This window comes from Prionailurus bengalensis, chromosome E1 (assembly GCF_016509475.1).
Source record: "Prionailurus bengalensis isolate Pbe53 chromosome E1, Fcat_Pben_1.1_paternal_pri, whole genome shotgun sequence".
Lineage (NCBI taxonomy): Eukaryota > Metazoa > Chordata > Mammalia > Carnivora > Felidae > Prionailurus > Prionailurus bengalensis.
Window position 1 is genome coordinate 28,832,280 of NC_057347.1, and position 20,325 is coordinate 28,852,604.

At 53.8% G+C, this 20,325-nt stretch overlaps 1 protein-coding gene across 7 annotated transcripts in view; it reads right to left on the reverse strand.

Moving 5' to 3' along the window:
• Positions 1–20,325, reverse strand: part of MSI2 (musashi RNA binding protein 2) — a 393,222-nt gene that overhangs the window by 17,377 nt on the left and 355,520 nt on the right. For 4 of the 7 annotated variants that reach the window (XM_043583975.1, XM_043583971.1, XM_043583969.1 and 1 more), the window contains exons 11-12: positions 14,920–14,943; positions 13,495–13,557 (exon numbers count right to left, since the gene is read on the reverse strand). In XM_043583975.1, the coding sequence (XP_043439910.1) occupies positions 13,495–13,557; positions 14,920–14,943 (87 nt within the window). The remainder of the gene's footprint in view (positions 1–13,494; positions 13,558–14,919; positions 14,944–20,325) is intronic. The other 3 variants (XM_043583976.1, XM_043583972.1, XM_043583970.1) reach the window with 1 other exon arrangement.

A 20,325-nucleotide genomic window follows, 5' to 3' on the forward strand; every position in this document is an offset into this window, starting at 1 on the left:
AGCTTGGTAAGAATTTGATAACACCCTGGCCCAGTTGGGGAAGGTGAAGCAGGGGAAAACCTCATACTATTGTGGGCACAATAGGGTCTGGAGGCACGAGGCACACAGTTCTAGAAGCTGTGGTTTCTGTGAGGCTGGAAAGGGAGCTAATATTGACTGAGCATCTGTGTGCCAGGTACACTGGTCGGTGCTTAACACCATCGTTTTTCACGCTCCTAACAACTTCTAAGATCGGTCCTGTTAGCCTGGGCTACAGATGAGGAAACCAAGGGCTGGAGCAGTGAGGGAACGTGTCCCCGAAGCGTCTCTGACCGGACTAAACACAAGCTCGAACTTGGACATCCAGGCAACTCCCGGCAGCTCTTCAAACAGAATCTGCTGCTCAGCTGCCCTTCCCTGTAGTCTAAGACATCTTGTGTTTATTTGGATCTTTCTTTGCTTCAGACAGGCTGTAGGGACAAGGCTCCAGACCTCCCAGGCTGGAGCTCCAGCTCCTGAAGAGTGTGGGCTCTGTTGCCCTTTCCAAATGGGAAGCTCCCTGGTGGCAGTGTCTCCCCCATCAGACTGGGGGCTGCCTGGAGTTGGGCCGTGCCCGCCGCGTGAGGTAGGGGACTGCCTCTCTCCCCAAGGACTAGACCACCCTCCTCTGGGCCACACTGCAGAACAGGCTGGGCACAGAGCAGGCAGGCAGTATTGCTGCGGAATGGGTCACCAGAGGGCTGGTCGTCTCAGTCCCGGGAAGGCCACGGAGCTCTGCTGAGGGCAGTCCTGTGGGGAGCTGGACTGCCCCAGGACCATCAGTATTTACTGCCCGGGGCTCCACAACCAGGGGGTAGGGTGGAGAGGATGCCCAAAGGGCAGCCCCTTGAGGACCTATACAAAAGGCTTTCCACTTGAGCAGCCTGTCTTTAATGATTATAAAGGCACAAGAGTTTAATCCATTTTTGATGTAAGCGCTAATAGCTCTGTGTCCTTGAAGTTCAAAGCGGGTGCATACATGTCACTAATTAGCCAAGCACGGAGCCATTCAGCTCCCTCTCATGTTTCTAATTAGGTCTTTAATAACAAACAAACTCCGACCTTACCAAAAGGCCCCCATTCATCAGACAGTCAAGGAGGGCGGCTGCTTCCGTGTTTATGGCTGCTCCGGGCCCTTGGTTCTATATGGACACGCTCTTAATCTCAGCCAGGACTGGCCTGTCCTAGAATGTGTTGCTGCGGATGAAGACCCCTTCAGCCTGCCCTGGAGGGATGGACTTCCTGGCCCTGTTGGGAGGACCAGTGCCAGGCAGGACGGCCCCGGGCTCTGAGGCTGCGTGCAGGCTCAGGATCCAGACCAGCTCTCCTGGTCATTAGAGGAGGTGGGGGGAGCTGCCTGGCGTGGCTCTTTGTATCCATTTCTGAGGTATGGATGCTGATAATAAAGTCACAGAGATGGTCTGAGACTCTACATCTGGCAAGAACCTGCTGGTACTTGAGTCCACGGTTATACATTGGACTTGACCAAGGGAGCTTTAACGGCCACTGAGGCCTGGGGTCGACGGTGGTAGCTTCTGATTTAATGGGTCTGCAGTGTGGCCTGGACCCCAGGACTTTCAAAAATTCTCCAGGTGATTCTAACATGCAGCAAAGTTCAAGAGCCACTGTGCCCCAGTCTTAGATTTGCTCACCGACCGTAGCTGTTAACAGGTTCACCTTTATTAATAAATGCCATCCGGATAGCCAAGACCTAAAAGTTTAACCAACCACGCCCAAGGATGGAAATCTGACAACAGATTTTTTCAGTGATACACAATTCTGGAAATATTTCTGTCCCTCTCACTTCAGGCCTTCACGCATGAAAGATAAAAAAATGCAGTGCTGTTTTCAAATGCATTCTCATCACCTGGAAGCCCCTGGCTTTCTCTCCAGTCACTCTTCTCAGCTCTTAAGTCACTGTCACTGTCACCTCCCCATGACAAGGGATCGAGAGCTTCGGAAACTGTAGCAATATAGAGCTACAGAGTTGAAAGGTCCTTAATCACCTTCTAGTCTGAAACCCTTTGCCCCAAAATCACCTAGCCTATCGAAGCTAGACCAGAACCAAGATCCCATTCCATGCTCTGATCCTCTTAAAAACAATTATCATCCTTATCTGATCTATCCACAAGGCAACCCCGTATCCTGGGAAGGTGAAGGGATAAAAGGGAAGCCTCTGAACTGTTTCCGTCCCCAAGGCCAGAGCACGTACTGCTGTGGGGCCAGTCCCTGGACACGATGTAACCCTCCAGCAAGTTATACCCAAGCCTGACTTGTTTCTTTTCAAGTCAGGTGATCTGGGAGACACTGAAATCTCAGGGCTGCCTCAGTGGGAGGTTTAAAGACTATTTCATGCACCTGGGGATAAACAATCTAGCCCCAGAAAAGTCAAACAATGTGTCCAAGGATACACAGCAAAACCGGATCCTCCAACATCCGTCCACGTCTCCTGGTTTTGCTACTGTGTTTCTAGTCTTCTTCCCTGGGAGTGGGTTGACATTGCCAGACCTTTCCCTGGGTCAGTGCCTAACTGACCCCTGACTCCGGGGCATCCTGAGCGTGTCTGTAAGACAGCCTCTCTTTCCCCCAAGGCCCAGAAAGCCAACCCGCTGCAGGTCGCAGTCAGAAATAACTTCCAGAAAGAGAACGGAGAGTGGGGCTGGGCAGCCTTTGCCTCCCACAGTGCTCTACCACAGGCACACAGGTTTGCACTGATTGCTTACCACAGACCTGGACAGACCGTTTTATTAATATTAATAAGTAACCAGGAACAAAGGGCCCCTTTATTTTTAGCTTTCTCTAATTGCGTAGTAATTACTCATCTACAAAACAAATGAGCCCCTGCTCGCGGTTGCCATAGTACCGGGAGCCCAGCCTCACTGCAGGACGATTGGCCGAGGATCCTGCTGCTCCCGCCTCCGGCCCCGCCCCTCCACAGCATTGGCCCAAAGCAAAGCCCCAGCAACTGGGCGGCCAATCGTCGGCTTCCCAGCGACCTTCCAGATTCAGCCCTCACCGCTCACAGGAAGGGCTGTTGACTCATCCCTCCGGAGAAAGAGAACGGGAGAAGGTCTGTCTGGCTCAAAGAGGCCCTCCCTTGCTCCATCGCCTAGTTTCTTTTGGGCAGTGGCTAACTTCCTTCAGGCTTGTTTTAGCTAAAGTCTCCTTTCAAATAATAACAATTACCTTCAGGCTGGCTCCCTCTTACCCGACCACGCCTCCTCTGGGCCTCCTTTGTCTGCCTGTGGTCTGAAAAGGATGCAGGGACTTGGAAGCCAGATCAGAAATGTCAGCCAAAGCCAGACAGAACCATGACCTTAAGTCTGCAACAGCAGAAGCTGCGGCATATATGCATTATATGTGCATTATATGTGCATATAATGTTTCCTGAGGCCTCTTATAAACGAGCTTGGGTTCTCTCTACCCGCAAGGATACGGAGAATTAAGTTGATGGGCAGCGGCGGTTTTCCGTTGAGTATGTGTTAAGAATGCAGACCTCCACTCAGGAATCCAAGGGGCTGGGGCGACGGGGCATCTGCTGACATGGTTGAGAGCACAGATGTGATGAGACAGACCCAGGTTCTAAACCTGTCTCCACCACCTCTACAAGCTGTCTAAGCCACAGTTTTAAAATGTTCAAAATGGGAATGAGAATGATAGTGCCCTCTTCATAGGATTATGAGAATTAAATGGGGGTAGGGCAGGTGGGCCTAGCCCCGTGCTTGGCTCACTCATGCAGGAGTTATTATTAACACGTTCTATTAGCATCTCGTTTTAAACTTGGCTGGGAAGTGACTCTAGCAGTCTATCAATCACCTGGAACATATCCCTCCCTTAAGGGACCTCCAGATGGGGGTGAATGTTGAGATGCTGGCTGGAACCCTCCTATCCATGCCACAGAGTGGATTTCATCGTGGCTCTCTCATCCTGACAGATCTAATTCCCACAGCCAATCATAGCTGTTCAAAAGCATTATTTGCCCACCTCCTGTGCTGCAGGATCCCAAGCTGGCAAGGGGAGACCTTTTTATTAATATTAATAAGCATCCAGGAACAAAGGGCCCCTTTATTTTCTGCTTTCTCCGACTGCATAATAATTACTCATCTACACTAAGAATGAGGCTGACTTTGTCTCCTGGAGGCAAATATAAACTGATGGTTTATATTGTTGGAGAAGGCAGGCACCACTCTGGGATACATGCAAAACATGTTCCATAGAGTCAGAATCCCGGCTTTCATCCAGAAGACCTCACCAATCAGGAAGAAGGCTGAGGACACAGTAATGTGTTGAGGAGGGGCACCCCAGCTAGGGTTAATCAGGTGTGGCTTCCTGGCAGTCTGAGCCAATTGTAATGGAGGGAGCAGAGATAAGGACAGACAGAGGCTGCCATGAGGGCACAGGAGTGGGAACCAACAGTCCCAAGCAGGGAATGAATAATAACTTGTTGGCAGAAGCAAAGAAGAGTCACAGGAAACTAAGGCGGAGTACTGTGACCAAATGCTCCCCCCTCCGCCTGCCGTGTCTGCCTTGCTCCCCTAACCTGGCTCCAGATCACAAACCCAGCCCCAGCCAGGGGGATTGGGGAGGGGTCGAACTGTGTTCTGTGGGACCGCTGCCAGGCTGATCTTCCTTAGCTGGTTCTGTCCTTACCAAGTTCCACCGCCATAAAGCATATGAACCTCTCTCTCCCACCAGTAGGACTGTATCAATCTGGGTTTCAAGGTCTCCCAGAATCTAGCCTGCCTCTACTTCAGCAAGCCTGTATCCCCACTGCCCATCAGGCAGCCTGCCACTGTCCCCCGGGGAACTGGCTGCTCATCCCATGCTCATCATGACCTTTTATCCAAGTTCTCCCACCTGGAATGTCCTCTCACCTCTCACTCCACACCCTTCAGTGTCTACTTTGAGTCTTGCCTCCTATCTGAGCTTCCCTGCCTGCTGAGTGCTCTCCGATCAGGCGGGAACGTAGGCTCACTGAAGACCAGCTCTTGTAACAACTGTGTGCTGTGTCCGCCCCCAAAGACTGGGAGCTTGTTGAAGGCAAGGACCCGCCCTGAAATTCTGCATCCCACCCCAGACCCCAGTGTGATGCTGAGCCCAGAGTTAATCAGCTAATGGGTAAGAGCAAAAGACCCGAAGCCTCTCTTTTACTGGGCAGTGTTAACACGAACATTCATGGAGCGTTTACTCTCCATGATCTGTCACTGGTCCTCCTGCTTTTTAGTCTCAAATCTAATCTAGCCTGCTGTCAAGGCTTGTCTGACATCCAGATCTGATGTCACTTCCTTGGTTCAGGCCTCTCTGAGGCTCCCCGGTGTGTGAATCCAGGCTCTTTAACATGTCACCAAAGGCCCTCTGCTCTGGCTATGCCAGCCCTCGGCTTTATCGGCGGCTGCTTCCCATGCCCCATCCCCACCCCACTGCATTTTATTCTCCAGCCAGAGTGAACCGTTTGTGGGGCTTCAGATTTACTCTACTGTTCTGGGCTCTGGTGGCTTTGCACATGCTGTTCCCCTGGCTCTTGGGGAGCTCCTGTTTGTCCTTTCAAAGTGGAAACACTCACTCCCCTGTGAAACCTTCCCTGACTTCCCAAAGCCAATCACTTCCTCCTCTGTGCCCCTTCTGTTGCTGGACTTATGGCATCATATTATAAGTACCTGTTAGCCCGCACACGAGGCTGGGAGATACCCGAGGGCAGAGACTGTGCTCTGCCTTCATCTAGGAGATTCCACGGCTGTGGTGGGCTTCATGCTTGACTACCCAGCCACACGCACCCTTTACCTTACCTTACCTTTATCCGCACCCAGACTGTCCTTTGGAAATCCATCCTTCTTGGGCTCCTCAGTTTGAGGGTGGGGGTATGGATCCCACTCTCAGCGATTGGCTCTCACCAGCCAGGCGTTAGTCAAACGGCACAAAGCTCTGGGGTCTGCTAGAATTTGGGACCATCTGACCCCCTCTTCTTCTAGACTGGTTGGTATGAAGCAGGAAACTGTTGTAGCCATTTGGCACCACAGGAAAGCCAACATAAAGACAATATTGAAGCCAAAAGGAGGACCGAGCTAAGAGAAGTGCCGACTCCCCAGAGCAGTCTACACATGAAGCCCACTCTTCCATGGAGCTTCCAGAATGTTAGCTGGTAAAGTCCCTATAACATTTAACCAGGCTGAGTTGGGTTTTCTGATACGCCCCAAAGCCCCCCGACTCAAGGCCGAGGACAGTGCCTGCCACGTGTAATAATAATTACTGTTGTTACACACTTAATAAATATCTGCTGAATTCGACTCTGTGGCAGATGTGCCCTGGGCCCAGTTCAGCAATCTATACCTGAAAGGTGAGACTGTGAGGTCCTGGGGCCTGAGTCCTCAGAGGACACAGTGCCGGTTCCAAGGCTGCGGGGCTCTCCCAGCACGTCCCGCATGTCGGGGACATCTGGGCAGCAGGTGAGTTCTTCAGAAACAAACATGGTTTTTCTGCAGGGCTCCTTAAAGGAGGTGAAGTTCAGGGTTCTTCACCCTTGACCAAAGCCTTGCTCTCCAGGTGACTAGCTGTGTGACTCTGGGTAAGTCACACAGCCAATCTGCACATCAGCTTTCTCTTAAAAACAAACATGTAAAGCCAGGCCCAAACCTTCTGCCTTCCTGCCTGTCTCATGGGCTAGCTCTGGTCACGGCAGTCGAACCTCTGCAGAAACATAAGGGACCACGATGCACCCTCACCTGTGTTCTTTTGAGGATTCTCACCAACATATGGGGTCAGCAGCTTTTGGGGCTCCTCACACCCTACAGTGGCCCCACCCAGCCCAGGGGGCAAATAAGGGGTCCCTCTGCCCATGTCCAGTGTGCTTTACATGCTCTTATGGAGCCTCCAGGGGCCCTGTCACACATTCCACCCCTCCTGCACACAGCAGGGCCTGGGCTCCTGAGCCAGCATGAGAGAGAGGGCCAACCAGCTCAGGGGACAGGCACGGATGTGTCACCCTCTGAAAATGATTCCACTGATTTAAAAGACCATTAACATTCCCCCACTCCATTCACTTCAGGATTAACTTATACTCAGGTCTGGGCTTCAAGGCTAGTCACTAATTGCACTAGAGTTGATTTATCAAGTGCATGGTGTTTCTATTACAAAATTATTGATTACAGCTGATGTATTTTATCCTCAACAGGGTTGGTCCCAAAGCCCTCGGAAAATGAATGAAGCTGAGGTCAGCAGCGGGCAGCTCAGCACATTATTATAAATTCACTGGGGTTACTGAAATCCAATGCTGGACTCTTTCTGGTGAAAGACCTGGCTCTCCCAGGAATGAAGATTTTAATGACAAACTGAGAAACGAGGTGCCCCATGCCCAGAACGCAAGGCCATGGACTGGGAGGCATGTGTTCGGGCAGGGTCTTTTGGGTAAGTCTGGCTGGTTGCAGCAGCTGGTCATAACAGATCACGGATTTGCTCTCCCTCTGGGCTAGTGTGCTGGCTCTATTCCATGGACGCAGATGTGGCTCTATCCCAGCGAGAGCGCGTCCCCAGGACCCTACCCCCAGCTTTGGCCATCTTGAGGCCCCAGAGGATGCTTGCCGCTAGCACAAGGGAGGCTGGGTGGGAAAGAAGAGATGATTGCCCTGCAGCCCCCTTTCCTGGACACGGATCCTGCTGATGGAAGCGCAGGAAAGCCGACTTCAGAAATGGAGGCAGCACATTGATCCACTTTCCTTTTTTAAATGAAGCTGATGAGAAGTAATGCATCGTGGGAAATAAGGACTCTCAGCAGGAGGGATCTAGATTCTCAAACCACTACAGGCAAGAAATGTTATCTGCCTTTATATTCCTTCCTGCCAGCCGCGAAGCAAACCTTCAACGCGTGCTTGTTGAAAGCAACACCTGGGAACCCTAAAGCTTAAGACACAAATGACACAAACAATTCCCGGCTCCCTCCAGCGGCCGGAAGAATGTGTGTGGGCCGCTACCGTTCACGCCCCTCAGTCCCGAACACAAATAAGGCGAAGGCTGCCACGGGGAAATGGAAAATACCCCGGGAGGGGTGGGACAGGCAAGCCTGCTTCATGAGCACCTGCACCTACCCTCCTCCCCAAAGCATTTTCTCTATGGTTCAAGTTCAACTAGTTCTTCTATGTCTTGACTTGAATTTTGCTTTTGTTCACTTTGCCTACTGGAACTGAAACTCTTAGGATGTCTGGTCACAGGCTAGCGAAGCCGTCTTCCTGGCAGAGCCAGACTTAGGATTTAGGCCACTAAGGGGGATTTTTTTTCCTCTCTGCCTTCTGCCCCACCACGCCCTGCAGAACGGCTCTTCCCAGATTTGCCTTTCCGGGCCTCGTTCCGTCCCGTGACTGACTGGCCTGCTCGCAGGCAATCCTTGTTCGTGCTGGCGGTGCCGCGGACTTCCACGGTGTCACTCCTCTCCATTGAGCTGCCATTCTACTCTGTCACCTCACACTCTTTCGGGAACTTCATGAACTCTGTGACTTCCTGGGCTTCAGTCTCCCATAACAGATAACTTCTGCCCTGAAGGTTCAGATTCCACCGGCGTCTTCCCGTGGCGTTAGTTCAGAGCCACCGACTGGCCCGACTTAAAGAGCAGGTCCCAGGTGGCAGCTGTGACTTCATGTGCCAGCAACTTGTAAAGATTAGGGCCATCTCCTGAAGCTCTAAGAGACCTCTGGCACTCCCTTACAGTGCGTCATCACAAATGTAGGGGAGATGGTGTGTCCAGAGACATTGACCGCACATGTCCCTGAGCCTCCGCAGAGGCTGCAGGACTGCGAAGTCTTCTGGGAAGATGGAGGGAAACTGTGGTCTCCTCTTTAAACGTCACAGGGTCCCCTTCCCACCTGTCCCCTCCCTTCCTCCTCCCCACGAAGCTGTGCCAGTAGTCTCTATACTAGGAATGTTGCCACTCTGACCCTACTTGCCCCCACCCTGCCCCCTGGAGACCTCAGGTGAAGGCTTCTCCCTTATCTTCACCCACAGTGAGAAGAAACGCTAACCTTCTCTAGGACCCAGTGCATTTCCTGTCTGCAGACCGAGCATCTTAAGATCTGAATCCCTTTCCCCGCGACGTCTCACTTTCCCTCCACCCTGGGGACTAGGCTGCACAGACAGGACTGCCACACGGACCTGTCTCCTTGAAGGGCCGGATGTGAGCTGGCAAAGGACTCAACGGAGAAAAGGGCTCGGGGGAGCCTTGATGGTAGGCCTTAAGAAATAAGAGAAGACCTGCTCTGTTCAAGAACCATACGAGGAAGACAAGAACAAGGAAGAACTTTCAGACTCCCTGCAATCCTGGTTCTGCTCTCTTTCGCGAGAGTTGGTCACTATCAACAGAGATCTCAGGAAGGCTAGAGCCGAGGGTGGTGACCCAGCGCTGGACCGGGGGAGCGGGGAGTGTGAGGGGAGGTGGTGGTGGCTGATGGCGAGAACATGGATCCGAGCCCCTTGGCAACGTTGACAATATGGAGCCCCCTCTCTTCCTGGTCCCCCACGCTATCCTTCAGACAGCCGTGCCGTGCCGGGCTGTCGCGGACCCTGTAATATCAACTCAACAATGCATGTTCTACAACTACGGCTACAGCTACCAGGACATCTACTACAGTGCATGCATTTAGTTCAGTCCCACAGATACATACACTCTAAGAACAGGCAGGGGAGGTGTGAAATGTTTTACTGGACAACAGGTGTTTTGGAGTTGTAACTAATAAAAAAAAAATCAAAAACGAAAGTGTACAAAAAAAGACATTTCTTGAGAGTTGGATATGAGTTTGTTTCTTGAACTGTTTCATCTGAACAAGCAAAAACATGCAAACCAGCTGGTACTAACAGGAAGCTGGACACTGAGAGAGGATTAATAGGTGTGGACAAACCTTCCCGCTGAGCGTGCTCAGAAGAGTGTTTGAGAGGAGGTGTGCAGATCCTAGTGTAAGAGAGGCGGGAAAGTATGCCTCAGAGACACTCTCTCACCGCAGCCCCAACCAAGCAAGAGAAAAGACAACAGAAACATGACTCTCGCACTCACCACCACCGTCAGGAACTCATGTTACTAGATTGGAATAAAGCTGGCAAGTATAAAGTACAGTAAGGGGTCCTGGCTGGGGCCGGAGATGGGCTGGGGGTGGGCAGGGGGCTCAGAAGCTCTTCGACTGATACACAGACCCACCCGTAATGTCACCCAGAAATAAAATAGCCTGAAAATCCAAACCACTGCCCTCACCTGTGTGTGTGTAGGGGGTGGGGTGGGGTCGTTTACCAAAGTGGATTCAGGTTTGGGTGGGACGTGATGAGGCCATTGGAACTGAATGAATACGATCAAAATAAACAAACAAACTCTCGACTGAGCACAAGGAAAGATGACGTTTCGGACTACCAGGTGAAGGTAAAAGAAAAGTGACCCACTGCTAGTGAAGTTATCTAGGAGTCGGCAGGGACCTCCCCTGGGGGGGTCACCTGAGCCCTGCTCACCTCAGACCCAGGGCGAATTAAGGCAAAGGCGGGCAGGCTGGCCCCGAGGAGTTGGCTGAGGTGGGTGCAGAGCTCACGGCCCCCCCGGACCTCCTACCCTGACACCATAGCCCTGACAGATGCGAGTTGCCAACCTGAGCAAAATCGAAGCTGTTTCCCACCCCCACGGCCCTCAGCAGGTGCTTCCACCTCAGGAAGCTCCCCCAGTACGTCATAACATGGAAGGGAAAAAAGAAAAAAAACAAAGCTGTGAAGCTAGACCAAAATGAAAGGCAAAATAGGGCCTTCCATAGGATGCCTAATCCCTGGACCAAGCCTGACAGCCAGCCCCTGGGGAGCAGAGGCCTCGTTTCCTACCCTTTTCCAACCACCTGCCAGGGGCAGCAGAGTACCAAGCTCAAGGTCGGTACTCTGCAGACCCCCTGAACCAGCTTCTTCCTATAAGAGAATGCGCCTGAACTTGTGACACCCTCCAACAGCTGAGGCTGCTTGCTCGGGAGGCTGAAGGAGCATCCCTGTCCCGGTGGAAGGAGCTGGCACGGGTGGGGCAGGATTGCAGGAGCAGGTGAAGGGAGAACAGGGCGGTCAGCCGTCCGTGATCATCTGCTGGCCTAGGCTGATGCGCAAACCCATAAGAGTCTGGGCAGCCCCTTTCCCATATCTGCCAAAATGCCACCGAGGGCCACTACAACAGGTAAAAAATTGGCCATCCCACCAGGCTCGGAGTCCAGATTATCTTCTAGGAGGAGGAAGGGGACAGTCCTTACAGGCCAAACCACACTGAAAGAAAGAGAGGTAGAGATCCTCCTTCCCCCATCTTGTAACCCTGCTCCAGGTCCAAAGGGGGGATGGAGGTGAGGGGCTGGGCTACCCTGTCTACACGGGGGCAGGTGTCTTCCAGCCCAGGTGGTGGTCTGACTTTAGCAGGCACCGGCTGGTCGTCGCCCTGGGGCTTACCCCAGGCCCCTGACCCCCAGGCAGCACTGTGGGGTGCCCTGTATCTTCCTGGCTGAGCCTGCACCCTTGGGGGCAGGCACCTCGGAGTTGAGGATTTACTCCTTGCACTAACCTAGGCTGGTGTGGGGCAGGTGGTCTGGGAGCACACTCCTGAATAGAATTCACTAACAGTGCAGCGATGAGCATGGCTGACCTCGAATGGCCCCTGGGAGACTTGGCTCCCGATGGAAATGGCTACAAATAAAACACCACTGATCCTGGAAAAAAAAGTGTGGTTGGAGATGGCTCTGGAATTTGGGGTTAGGAGTTAGGGGGAGGATGGATGGGACTCCTGCCTGGCTCTCGAGGGTGGGGGGGGGGCGTGAGAGGGTGGGGGTGGCAGGGGGGGCAGAGACCATGGGGAGACCGCTCTCAGACTCACAAAGAACCCCATGCTGCCCTTTAAACTTGCCATGACGTCAAGGAGAATGGGGGTGGGGAGAGAGGCAGGGTTAATTTCGGGTTAAAGTTTAGTTTCATAATCCAAGTTATAATAAAGAAAGAAACTGAACGGAGAAAACAACCAACAACACTCAAAAATCTCGAGGTTTCTTTTTGTGGTTCCCCTCCCCCCGCCCCCCCACTAGGCACAGGTAGGACAGAGGCTCATTTGTAATGATACCAAAAAGCACTCAAGTTAAAAAACCAAACAGAACAGGGAGACGCGAGGCAGCGGCGCGCCCCGCCCCCAGGGCAGGGGGCACCAAGGAACACGGGCCAGAGGGCAGGTGGGGCTGCTGGAGGCCCGCTAGGGCAGGCAGAGGCTGAGGACGGGCGCCCAGCTCTCCGGCTAACTGACCCTCAGCAGCCCCCAGACAATTCCCGGCCCCTCCAAACAAATCTCCAATGGGTGATTTCGGGGAGTGGATCCTTTGTAGCTCGAGGCAGTGCCAGTTTGCATGGAACGGATTTGTACTGATGTTCCTAAAGGGCCTCCATGTGCCAGTCTCTTATCACTGAGGGTTTGGGTTTTTGGCATTTGCCCTCTGGGCTTTTAACGCCCCACCAGCACCTCCCTCCCCCCACCCTCCTCAGAGCCCGGTCAAACTAATTGCTTCCCTGGGTGCTCCAGTGCCCTGTCCAAGGGGTGTTGGGCTGGGGGGTGGGGGTGGGGGGAGCCGCAAACCATGGCTACTGAGTCCAGGAGGAGCAAGGGCCTCTCAGTGGCTGGGGAGTGGAGGCCAGGAGGCCTTGCCGGGGGCCCAGCACACAGCAGAAGCCCCACGTGCTTAGGAAGGTGGGGGGCATCTGGGGGACAGGGCATCCTTGACACACCCCAGCTCCAGCCTGACCCCACCGTGCTGCTGGGAAAACGTTCTCACCTCACTTGAGGGGCTCTAAGACCTCCTCAAAGTTTGGGCTTGGAGACTAAAGGACCGGGGCAATTTTATGCAAGAGATAATCCCATTGCCCTCAGCAGGTAGGGTCTATGGCTCTCTGGTCTCTGCTACAAGGAGAGTCCAGGATGCGATAGAGGGCTTCAGGAAATCGCTTCATTCCACTGAGGTCAGCCCCACTTCCAAGCTTCCGGGACTCGGGCTTTAGCCCAATCAGCAACGCCATCTGCCAGGTCTGGCAGGGGCCCCGAGGCCAGGAGCACGCCCGTGGGCCCGGGGCTTCCCTCTCACAAGCTAGAGCTTCTCTGGCGGGGTCAGAGGCTCCTGGAAGGGAGCCCCTGTGAAGCAGCAGTGAAAGCTGAGGAGGGAAATGACCAACAGGTGCCCTGAAGCCGGTTGTCAGGGGAACGGGCCGTCCAAAGTCAAAAAGAAGTTCACTGGTCTTTTTTCAAAGAGCGAATCATGGTCCACCTTTGGTGTGCAGTCCTGAGACTGACCCCCACGGGGAGCTGCCCTGGGTGGCAGGGCCTGGCCCGCGCCCCCCTGTCCCCACCCTCCGGGCTGTGGTGACAGTAGTGGACAGACGCAGCCACACAGATCCAACAGGGCCTTTACCTTCCCCCGCACACTGGGGCATGCCTGGGAGCGCCTGTCCCACACACCTCCCTACCTGATCCTCTTGCCGCTGCCACGGCCGCCGCCGCCACTGGTCCATAAGCCGCTGCCGGGAAGCCTGGCGGGGAGAGAGGAGCCGGAGTAAAGGAGAGATCTCGGAAAGGGCCCTGCATCAGACCGGGCTCACAGGCCGCGCTCACCCCCCTTCCCGAAGACGGGAGTGCAAAGGGATCTCCTCGGGACAGCTCTCAGGAGGGACCCGGGTCAGTGGCTCTCGGGCTTCTGGCAGGCACAGCGCCTTTAGGTGTTTTTGATTCCTACACAGTTGGCACCCCAGAAACCAGTTCTAAAAGGAACACGGGAGTAATTGGAGAGGATTGGGAGGAACTTCTCTTGGGAGAGGGGTGGGGTCCCTGCTGCCCCCTGCACCGATCGAGGGGAGTCTCCCAGGGTGTGTCCAGAGCAGGGCCACGCATGGCCCGGGGATCCTGGGAGTGGTTGGGACCCAGCCTCTTGACAGAACAGGCAGCTGGGCCAGGAGGTCGCTGAACCCAGCCGCTCTCCTAAGGCTCTGCCTGCCCGCTGGGCTTAGTTCCGGACTAGCTCACGCTGGCAGGCCAGGGGGCCAGGTGTGCTGGGAGTCCCAGCTGACTGTGTACACAGGAAGGCAGCTGTAGGAGGGAGTCGGGGGCTGCAGGGACCTACATGGGGCGAGCCCTGCGGCTCTGTCTCTCAATTTCAACCTCCTGAGGCACATTATGGGGATTTCGATCCGGCTCTTCTGTCTGAGCTCTGTGTCCCGATCAAGTCAGCAGTGAAGGGTCTCCTCGGGAACTCCAATAAGCGTGTGAAGGTGTGTGTGCAATCTAGTAACACCCCCGGCAGCAAGGGTGTCCCAGAATGGGACTAAAGGTGAGAAGGGACGAGGTGACCCAGTGTGGCCGCAGAAGGCCCAGGGGAAGGAAGAGGTGGGTGAGGCCCCTCCCCTGGGCCTCTCTTGGCCATGAGCACAGACACACACAGCCACACACGGGGACACACACAGATACACTCACGCACACATGAAACAAACACCCTCTGCCATCCAGGCAGACTTATGGAGGCCCCATTTCAACTTTTGGAGGCCTGATTTCAAGACCCATTGCCAATGGTGGTGGTTTTAAATGATGCGCCAAGAGCCAGCAGCAAACCACACACAGCCCGACAGCGGCTCTGCTTTAGCCACAGCAGCTTCCAGACATGGAATCGCTACGGGACAGAGTCGGGGACACATGCACCACGGAGGGCGGGGAGCCGGGGAGGCAAGAAAGGAAAGAAACAGAGCCGTCCCCCAAACACAGCGAACTAGAAGCCCACTAAACTCTAAGACTATTGTCCTAGCTACACGGAACTACTGGGGAGGAAAGAAGTTCAAAAGGGAACAAGCTAGTCTAAAAAGGTCAGGCTAAGCTACTCAAAACGTCAATGAAAAAAGACATACTTGCATTTAAATATGGTAATAGGGCTGTTGAGGGGGGAAAAAGAAAGATCCAGGTGAAATAAAGGTACGAGGTCATCCCTGGCTGCTGGAATGGGTCTCCCAGCTCCCCTGAAGACCACATGTGTGCCTGGAGGCTGCCCCCCACCCCCGCCCACAGAGGGTGGCACTGACCCCTGCCACCTGAGACCAACGAAGGGACTCCCCCGCCAAGTCCTCTCCCCATTTCTTCCAAGCAGGATCTAGATTTCTGGAAACGTGGGTGGTGGCGCAAAGTGCTGAGGGAAAATAAGGAAGAGGTCAAGTTATTTCTCCCTATCCCAACCTCCGCACACCAGGCCCTGGCTGCAGGCACACAGCAGGACTCGGGGGACCCTGAAGGAGAAGGAAGCCGGCCGTGGAGAGAAGGAAGGTCAAGTTATTCTTTTGCACTCCTCACCCGTACTTGAAACGGAAGGTTTCCCCGGAAGCATGAAAAGGTGTGGTGGGGGGAAGGGCGGGGGACAGAACTGGGGGAGGCGAGTTTAGTCAATAAAAAGACATTTAACAAAAGGTCTATTTTCTGGAGTCGAGCGCATTTTTGACAAAAAAAAAAAAAAAAAAAGTCTCAGAGAAAAAGGAAGGAAAAAAAAAACTTATCCAAGAAAGGAAATCCATTATCCTTAATCTCAGATAAAGGTTTCTGCTGGAGACTGAGCACCAGACACCGCTAAGGGCTGGAATTTAATCTCAACCATCAAACGGGGTAGGCAGACTGACAGGTGTGAGAAGAGGGGCAGGGGAGGAGAGCTGCCCAGGCCGCCCCCCACTCCGAAGAGGCCTGCAGCTCTCACAGCACCCCCACCCCCACACGGCACCTGGGACCCCAGGGCCACAGCCCCACCACCCAGCCCTGCCGCTTTGGGAATCTGTCCCGGACCACTTCCCCAGCTCCCTGCCATCCCCCTCCTGTCCTGTTAAGCTGTTCAGCCTCACTGGTCACCCCGAATATATTCTTCAGATGACCTGGCAGATAAGTCCCTGATGCTATTACCAGGGAGCGGGGGACAAGAGGCTCTCCTTGTGGTTGGGCTTGTGGGGGATGGGCAAACACGGATCTAAGAAAAGGTGTGTGTGTGTGTGTGTGTGTGTGTGTGTGTGTGTGTTGGGATGGGGCTGCCCCAGCCAGGGGCTGTCAGAGGCCAAAGAAGCATGGGGACCCTGGCCTAAAGCTGTCCCTGTGGAGGACAGCCGGGCTCTAGGACAGCAAGATGCGCCTGAGGACCAGGAGGCCCTAGCACGGACCCGGGTGGGAATGAGCTCTCCTGGGCTGGGCTTGGAAGAGCTGGGGGTGCAGGGCCTCGCAGACTTGCCTTGTGATCCTGTTTTCAGCATTTCCCCCAAGGCCCTGAGGAGCCAGAGGTCACCTGTGGCAGCCTATGTGCCTGGGAAACCTCTCATTTTATTTCTGAAGGGAGAGGAGTTCTGGGCTGTCAAGCAGAGAACTGCTCCCGTGGCGGGTACTTGGGGTAAGACCTTGGGGAATTAGGCAGCAGGTCTGACGGGGCTCAGGTTTCTTGGGGGGGCCGAGGCCCAAGCAAAGATATGGCACAGCCCCCGGCCCATGAGCGCCCACGGCTGCCCTAGCACCCCACTCACCACCCAGAATGGGAGATGACCATCCCTTCTCTGCTGCTGGGAATGTGGGGAGGGGCTTCCTCCTCAGCAGAGCCTGCCTGGCCAATGCACGAAGGGAGCAACCAGGCTTCTTGTGAGGCAGGTTAGCACAAGTCTTGGATTCAAATCCTGACTCAGCCATTTACTAGCGTAACCTCTTGGCAACCTTTGACTTTGGGCAAGTTGCTTAACCCTTCTGTGCCTTGATGTCCCCATCTGTAAAGGGGGCGATGATGTCAGTGCAGGATTAACATACACAAAATGTTCAGATGAATGCCTGCAGGGAGTCAGTTTAAATGAATGTTAGCTGCCATGTTGCTGAGGCCTGTCCAGCCATCAGCCCTGCCTCTAAGGCAGACTGCCCCCCCCCCCGCCCCCACCACCGCACGGAGGGCTCTGCCACTTTCTCCATGACGAGCCACATGGTCAGATGGTCAGATGCACACAGGAGGCTGGAATTCTTTCCCCATAACGGTCGCCTGTAATTCTTCATACTGTCCCGGCTTCATAATGCCATTTCAGTGGAGCTAACCTTCCCTAGTTCGAAATCAGAGTATGCATTACTGTTCAGCTCTGACAACAAGGACTGGGCCAAAGAGGGCAGCCGGGACCCTCCTGCTTGAATACTTCCCACTTCTTAGTAGTGAATCAGGCAGAAAAGAGAAAAATGTTTTGCTGATAAAATCTCAGGGCCTGCGAGCTTAGGCGGCCCACCTGGGTGAACTTGGGTATCAGGAATGTGGTCTGCTCCTCCCGTTGGTACAGAAGAGTAAAATGTTAATGGTGGAACTCAGGGCTGGGCGAGTGCCACGCCTTAGTTAACGGCAGTCACACCCAAAGACCCAAGGTTGCTAGTCTGGAGTTCCTCGGCCCCTCTAACGGGGTAACAGAAGGATCACGGTGCTTGGTGTCAACGCCTCTACCCCCCCCCCCCCCCCCCACCCCGGCCTTGCCTTGCTGTTGTAACTTGGGACGGTGCTTCGCTTCTCTGGGCCCGAGGTAATCAATTCGTGTCTACTGCAAGGAGGGGAGACCAGAATGGCCTGTAACGCTCCCTCACCTCCGACCCCGCATGGACCTGTCTTCTGATGTAAGAGGATGACGAACCTGGAAAGCGGTGGCCCTGGGGCTGGCGCGAACACACCTCTGAGGTTACTAACTCATCTAAGTAAAAGCTGTCGCCATCCCACTGACAGTGAACAAGACGCTTTTCTGGACGTTTCAGAGCCGTGAGAAACTTTATGGCAAATTAGAAGTGAACGGCGCTTCTGACTTTTTTTGAGAATTATGTGACGCCACGCCGACTTTTTACTGCTTCTGTGGCACTTACTGGGTTCTGCCTTACCTAAGCACAGTTATTTTTACGTGCATGCCCCATTTCTCTCGCTGGGTGACAAATTCTTCTAGGGTGGGGACTGAGTCACATGTCCCACTTAAGACCTAGCCCAGAGTCTGCCCCAGAGAAGGTTCTGGAACAGCAGCTGATGATGGTCAGGAAGGATGCTCTGAAGTAGTGAATGAGAGCCAGGGCTGGGAGTCACTGCCCTGGGGAAACTACAAGCGCAAGGCAGTGCCACCTGAACATTCAGTGGCCTCTCCTCACGTGATCCTCCACCCCAGGGGTGGCTAACTCAGATGCCCACAGGAGTGGGGGCCAGGAGCAGAATTAACCAGCAGAAGGTGCCGGACTGCAGCCACCGAGAGAGAGGACCCTGCTCTCTCACGTGCGGACCCTCACCCCTGTTGCCCACTGGACCACCTGGGGAGCCTTAACAAATACTGAGTCCCAGGCCCTACCTCCGGAGATTCTGATTTATCTGGTTTAGGGGTACAGCCTGGACAGCGGACCTTTAAGTGCTTCCCAGGTGATCCTAGTATACAGCCAAGGGCAAGAACCTTCCGTTTAAAGGCTTTCAAAAATTTCAAAAAGTGAGGGGTGCCTGGGTGGCTCAGTCGGTAGAGCATCTGACTCTTGATTTCAGCTCAGGCCATGATCCCAGGGTTGTGGGGTCGAGCCTCACATCCGGCTCTGCGTGGAGACTGCTTAAGATCTTCTCTCTCTCTCTCTCTCTCTCTCTCTCTCTCCTGCCCTTCTCCCCTGCTCACGCTCTCTAAAATTAAAAAAAAAACAAAAACAAACAAAACTCCAAAAGTTAAATTGTGGTGCACATCTGCACAGTCCATCACTCCACTTTCTTGTGGAAGGAAAGGTCCTCCTGACAATACAATGAATCTAACTCTTGTGACCCTCTCTTGTGAGACCCACCGCGGGGCCTCCATTCAGAGCAGTGGGGCTCTGGCCTGGCCGTGGGAGCCTGCACAACACACGGAGAATCAGGTGTGACCCACGTCTCTAGCCTTCCAGGGGCTTCCAGGGGCTCCTGACGCACGGGGGAGGCAGACAATCCCTGATTTAGAGGAAGCCTTGGAGTGTCCTTGGTTTTTAGTAAACACTGAAAGGGGGCCGCTGTTGTCGGCCGCAGGGTATCAGGGAATGCACGTCTTTCTTTGCATCCTCTCCCCTGCCCGGTACGAAAAGGTGCCGGCCTGGGTGTGGATTGCCGGCGATATGGTCCTGGCACAGTCACTCCTTATTTCCGTGACCTTGGATGAGTCAGTGGGCCTCTGTGCCACTCACAGAAAGAGATGAGAAAATTCGGAGTTTCCTTATGGCTCCAACAGGCTGTGATTTCATGAAACACTCTCTTGTGATGCACACAGCCATCCCGAATTGTCCATCATGAAATGAATTTTCCCTATGCTGTGTTTGCTTAAAGCACTCTCCACCCCTTCCCCAGCACGTCCTGCACCTCCAACCACCAGCATTTTCTAGAGATGGTTCAAACATTCCTGGCTAAACCCAGTGTTGCTTCATAGAATCCAAACACTCAAAAATAAGCAACCCAAAGAAGAAATTGTCACCCAGAATGTCGGAAACACGTCCTAAAACAGTTTAGAAAACCATCTGTCATCTGACTGGCCCAGGGCCCTCCCCACCTCCCGGGCAGGCCTGTCTGGTGAGTGACAGGGCTGGTTCATTTAAAGGAAATCCAGAGCTTTGTGCAGAGAGAGAGAGAGACAGAGTGGCGGCTGCGAGGGGGCGAGGGTGGAAAAGGGATGGAAAAAGGGTGGATGGTGTACTTTTGGAGGAGGACGACTCTGGGAATTCAGATCGGAACAGAGGGTCTGAAAAAGAGGGGGCAACTGATATCCAAAGGGACACATTTACATGATCAAACTAAAATTTTGCTTTGAAGAAAGCTTATGATACGTGTCCATTGAAAAACAGAAAAAAACAAAACCCCGAGTTCCTGGCATTTAAAATACGAATCTGATTTCCACATACCTTTTTAGGAGCGAGACTGACCTTCCCCAAGGACACCGAGAGTGCCATTCTCCTGGAGACACCCCCACCCCCCATGCCAGGAGAGGAGCGGAGCTCCTACTGGGGCAGAGGTGCTGGAGACGGTGTGGGGTCTCATCCTCAGTCAGGAAAATGACCGTCATTTGGGACCTGGCTAAGGTCCCTCTGGAGAGGAAGGCAGAGGGGCTGATGAGAAGGCCAGGCCTGCCTGCCTGGGTGTAGGGAGGGGAAGGGTGTGTGGCCTGGGCTCAGGCCTAAAGGAAGTGAAAGGCTCTGGGGTCGAGCCCCAAAGGCGTTGGCACTACGGCAGAGGGGTGGCACGAAAATAGTCCCAAATAACTTTTAATGCGACTGCTGTCTCGCTTAATTTTCTCTTTAGATGTTTCAAT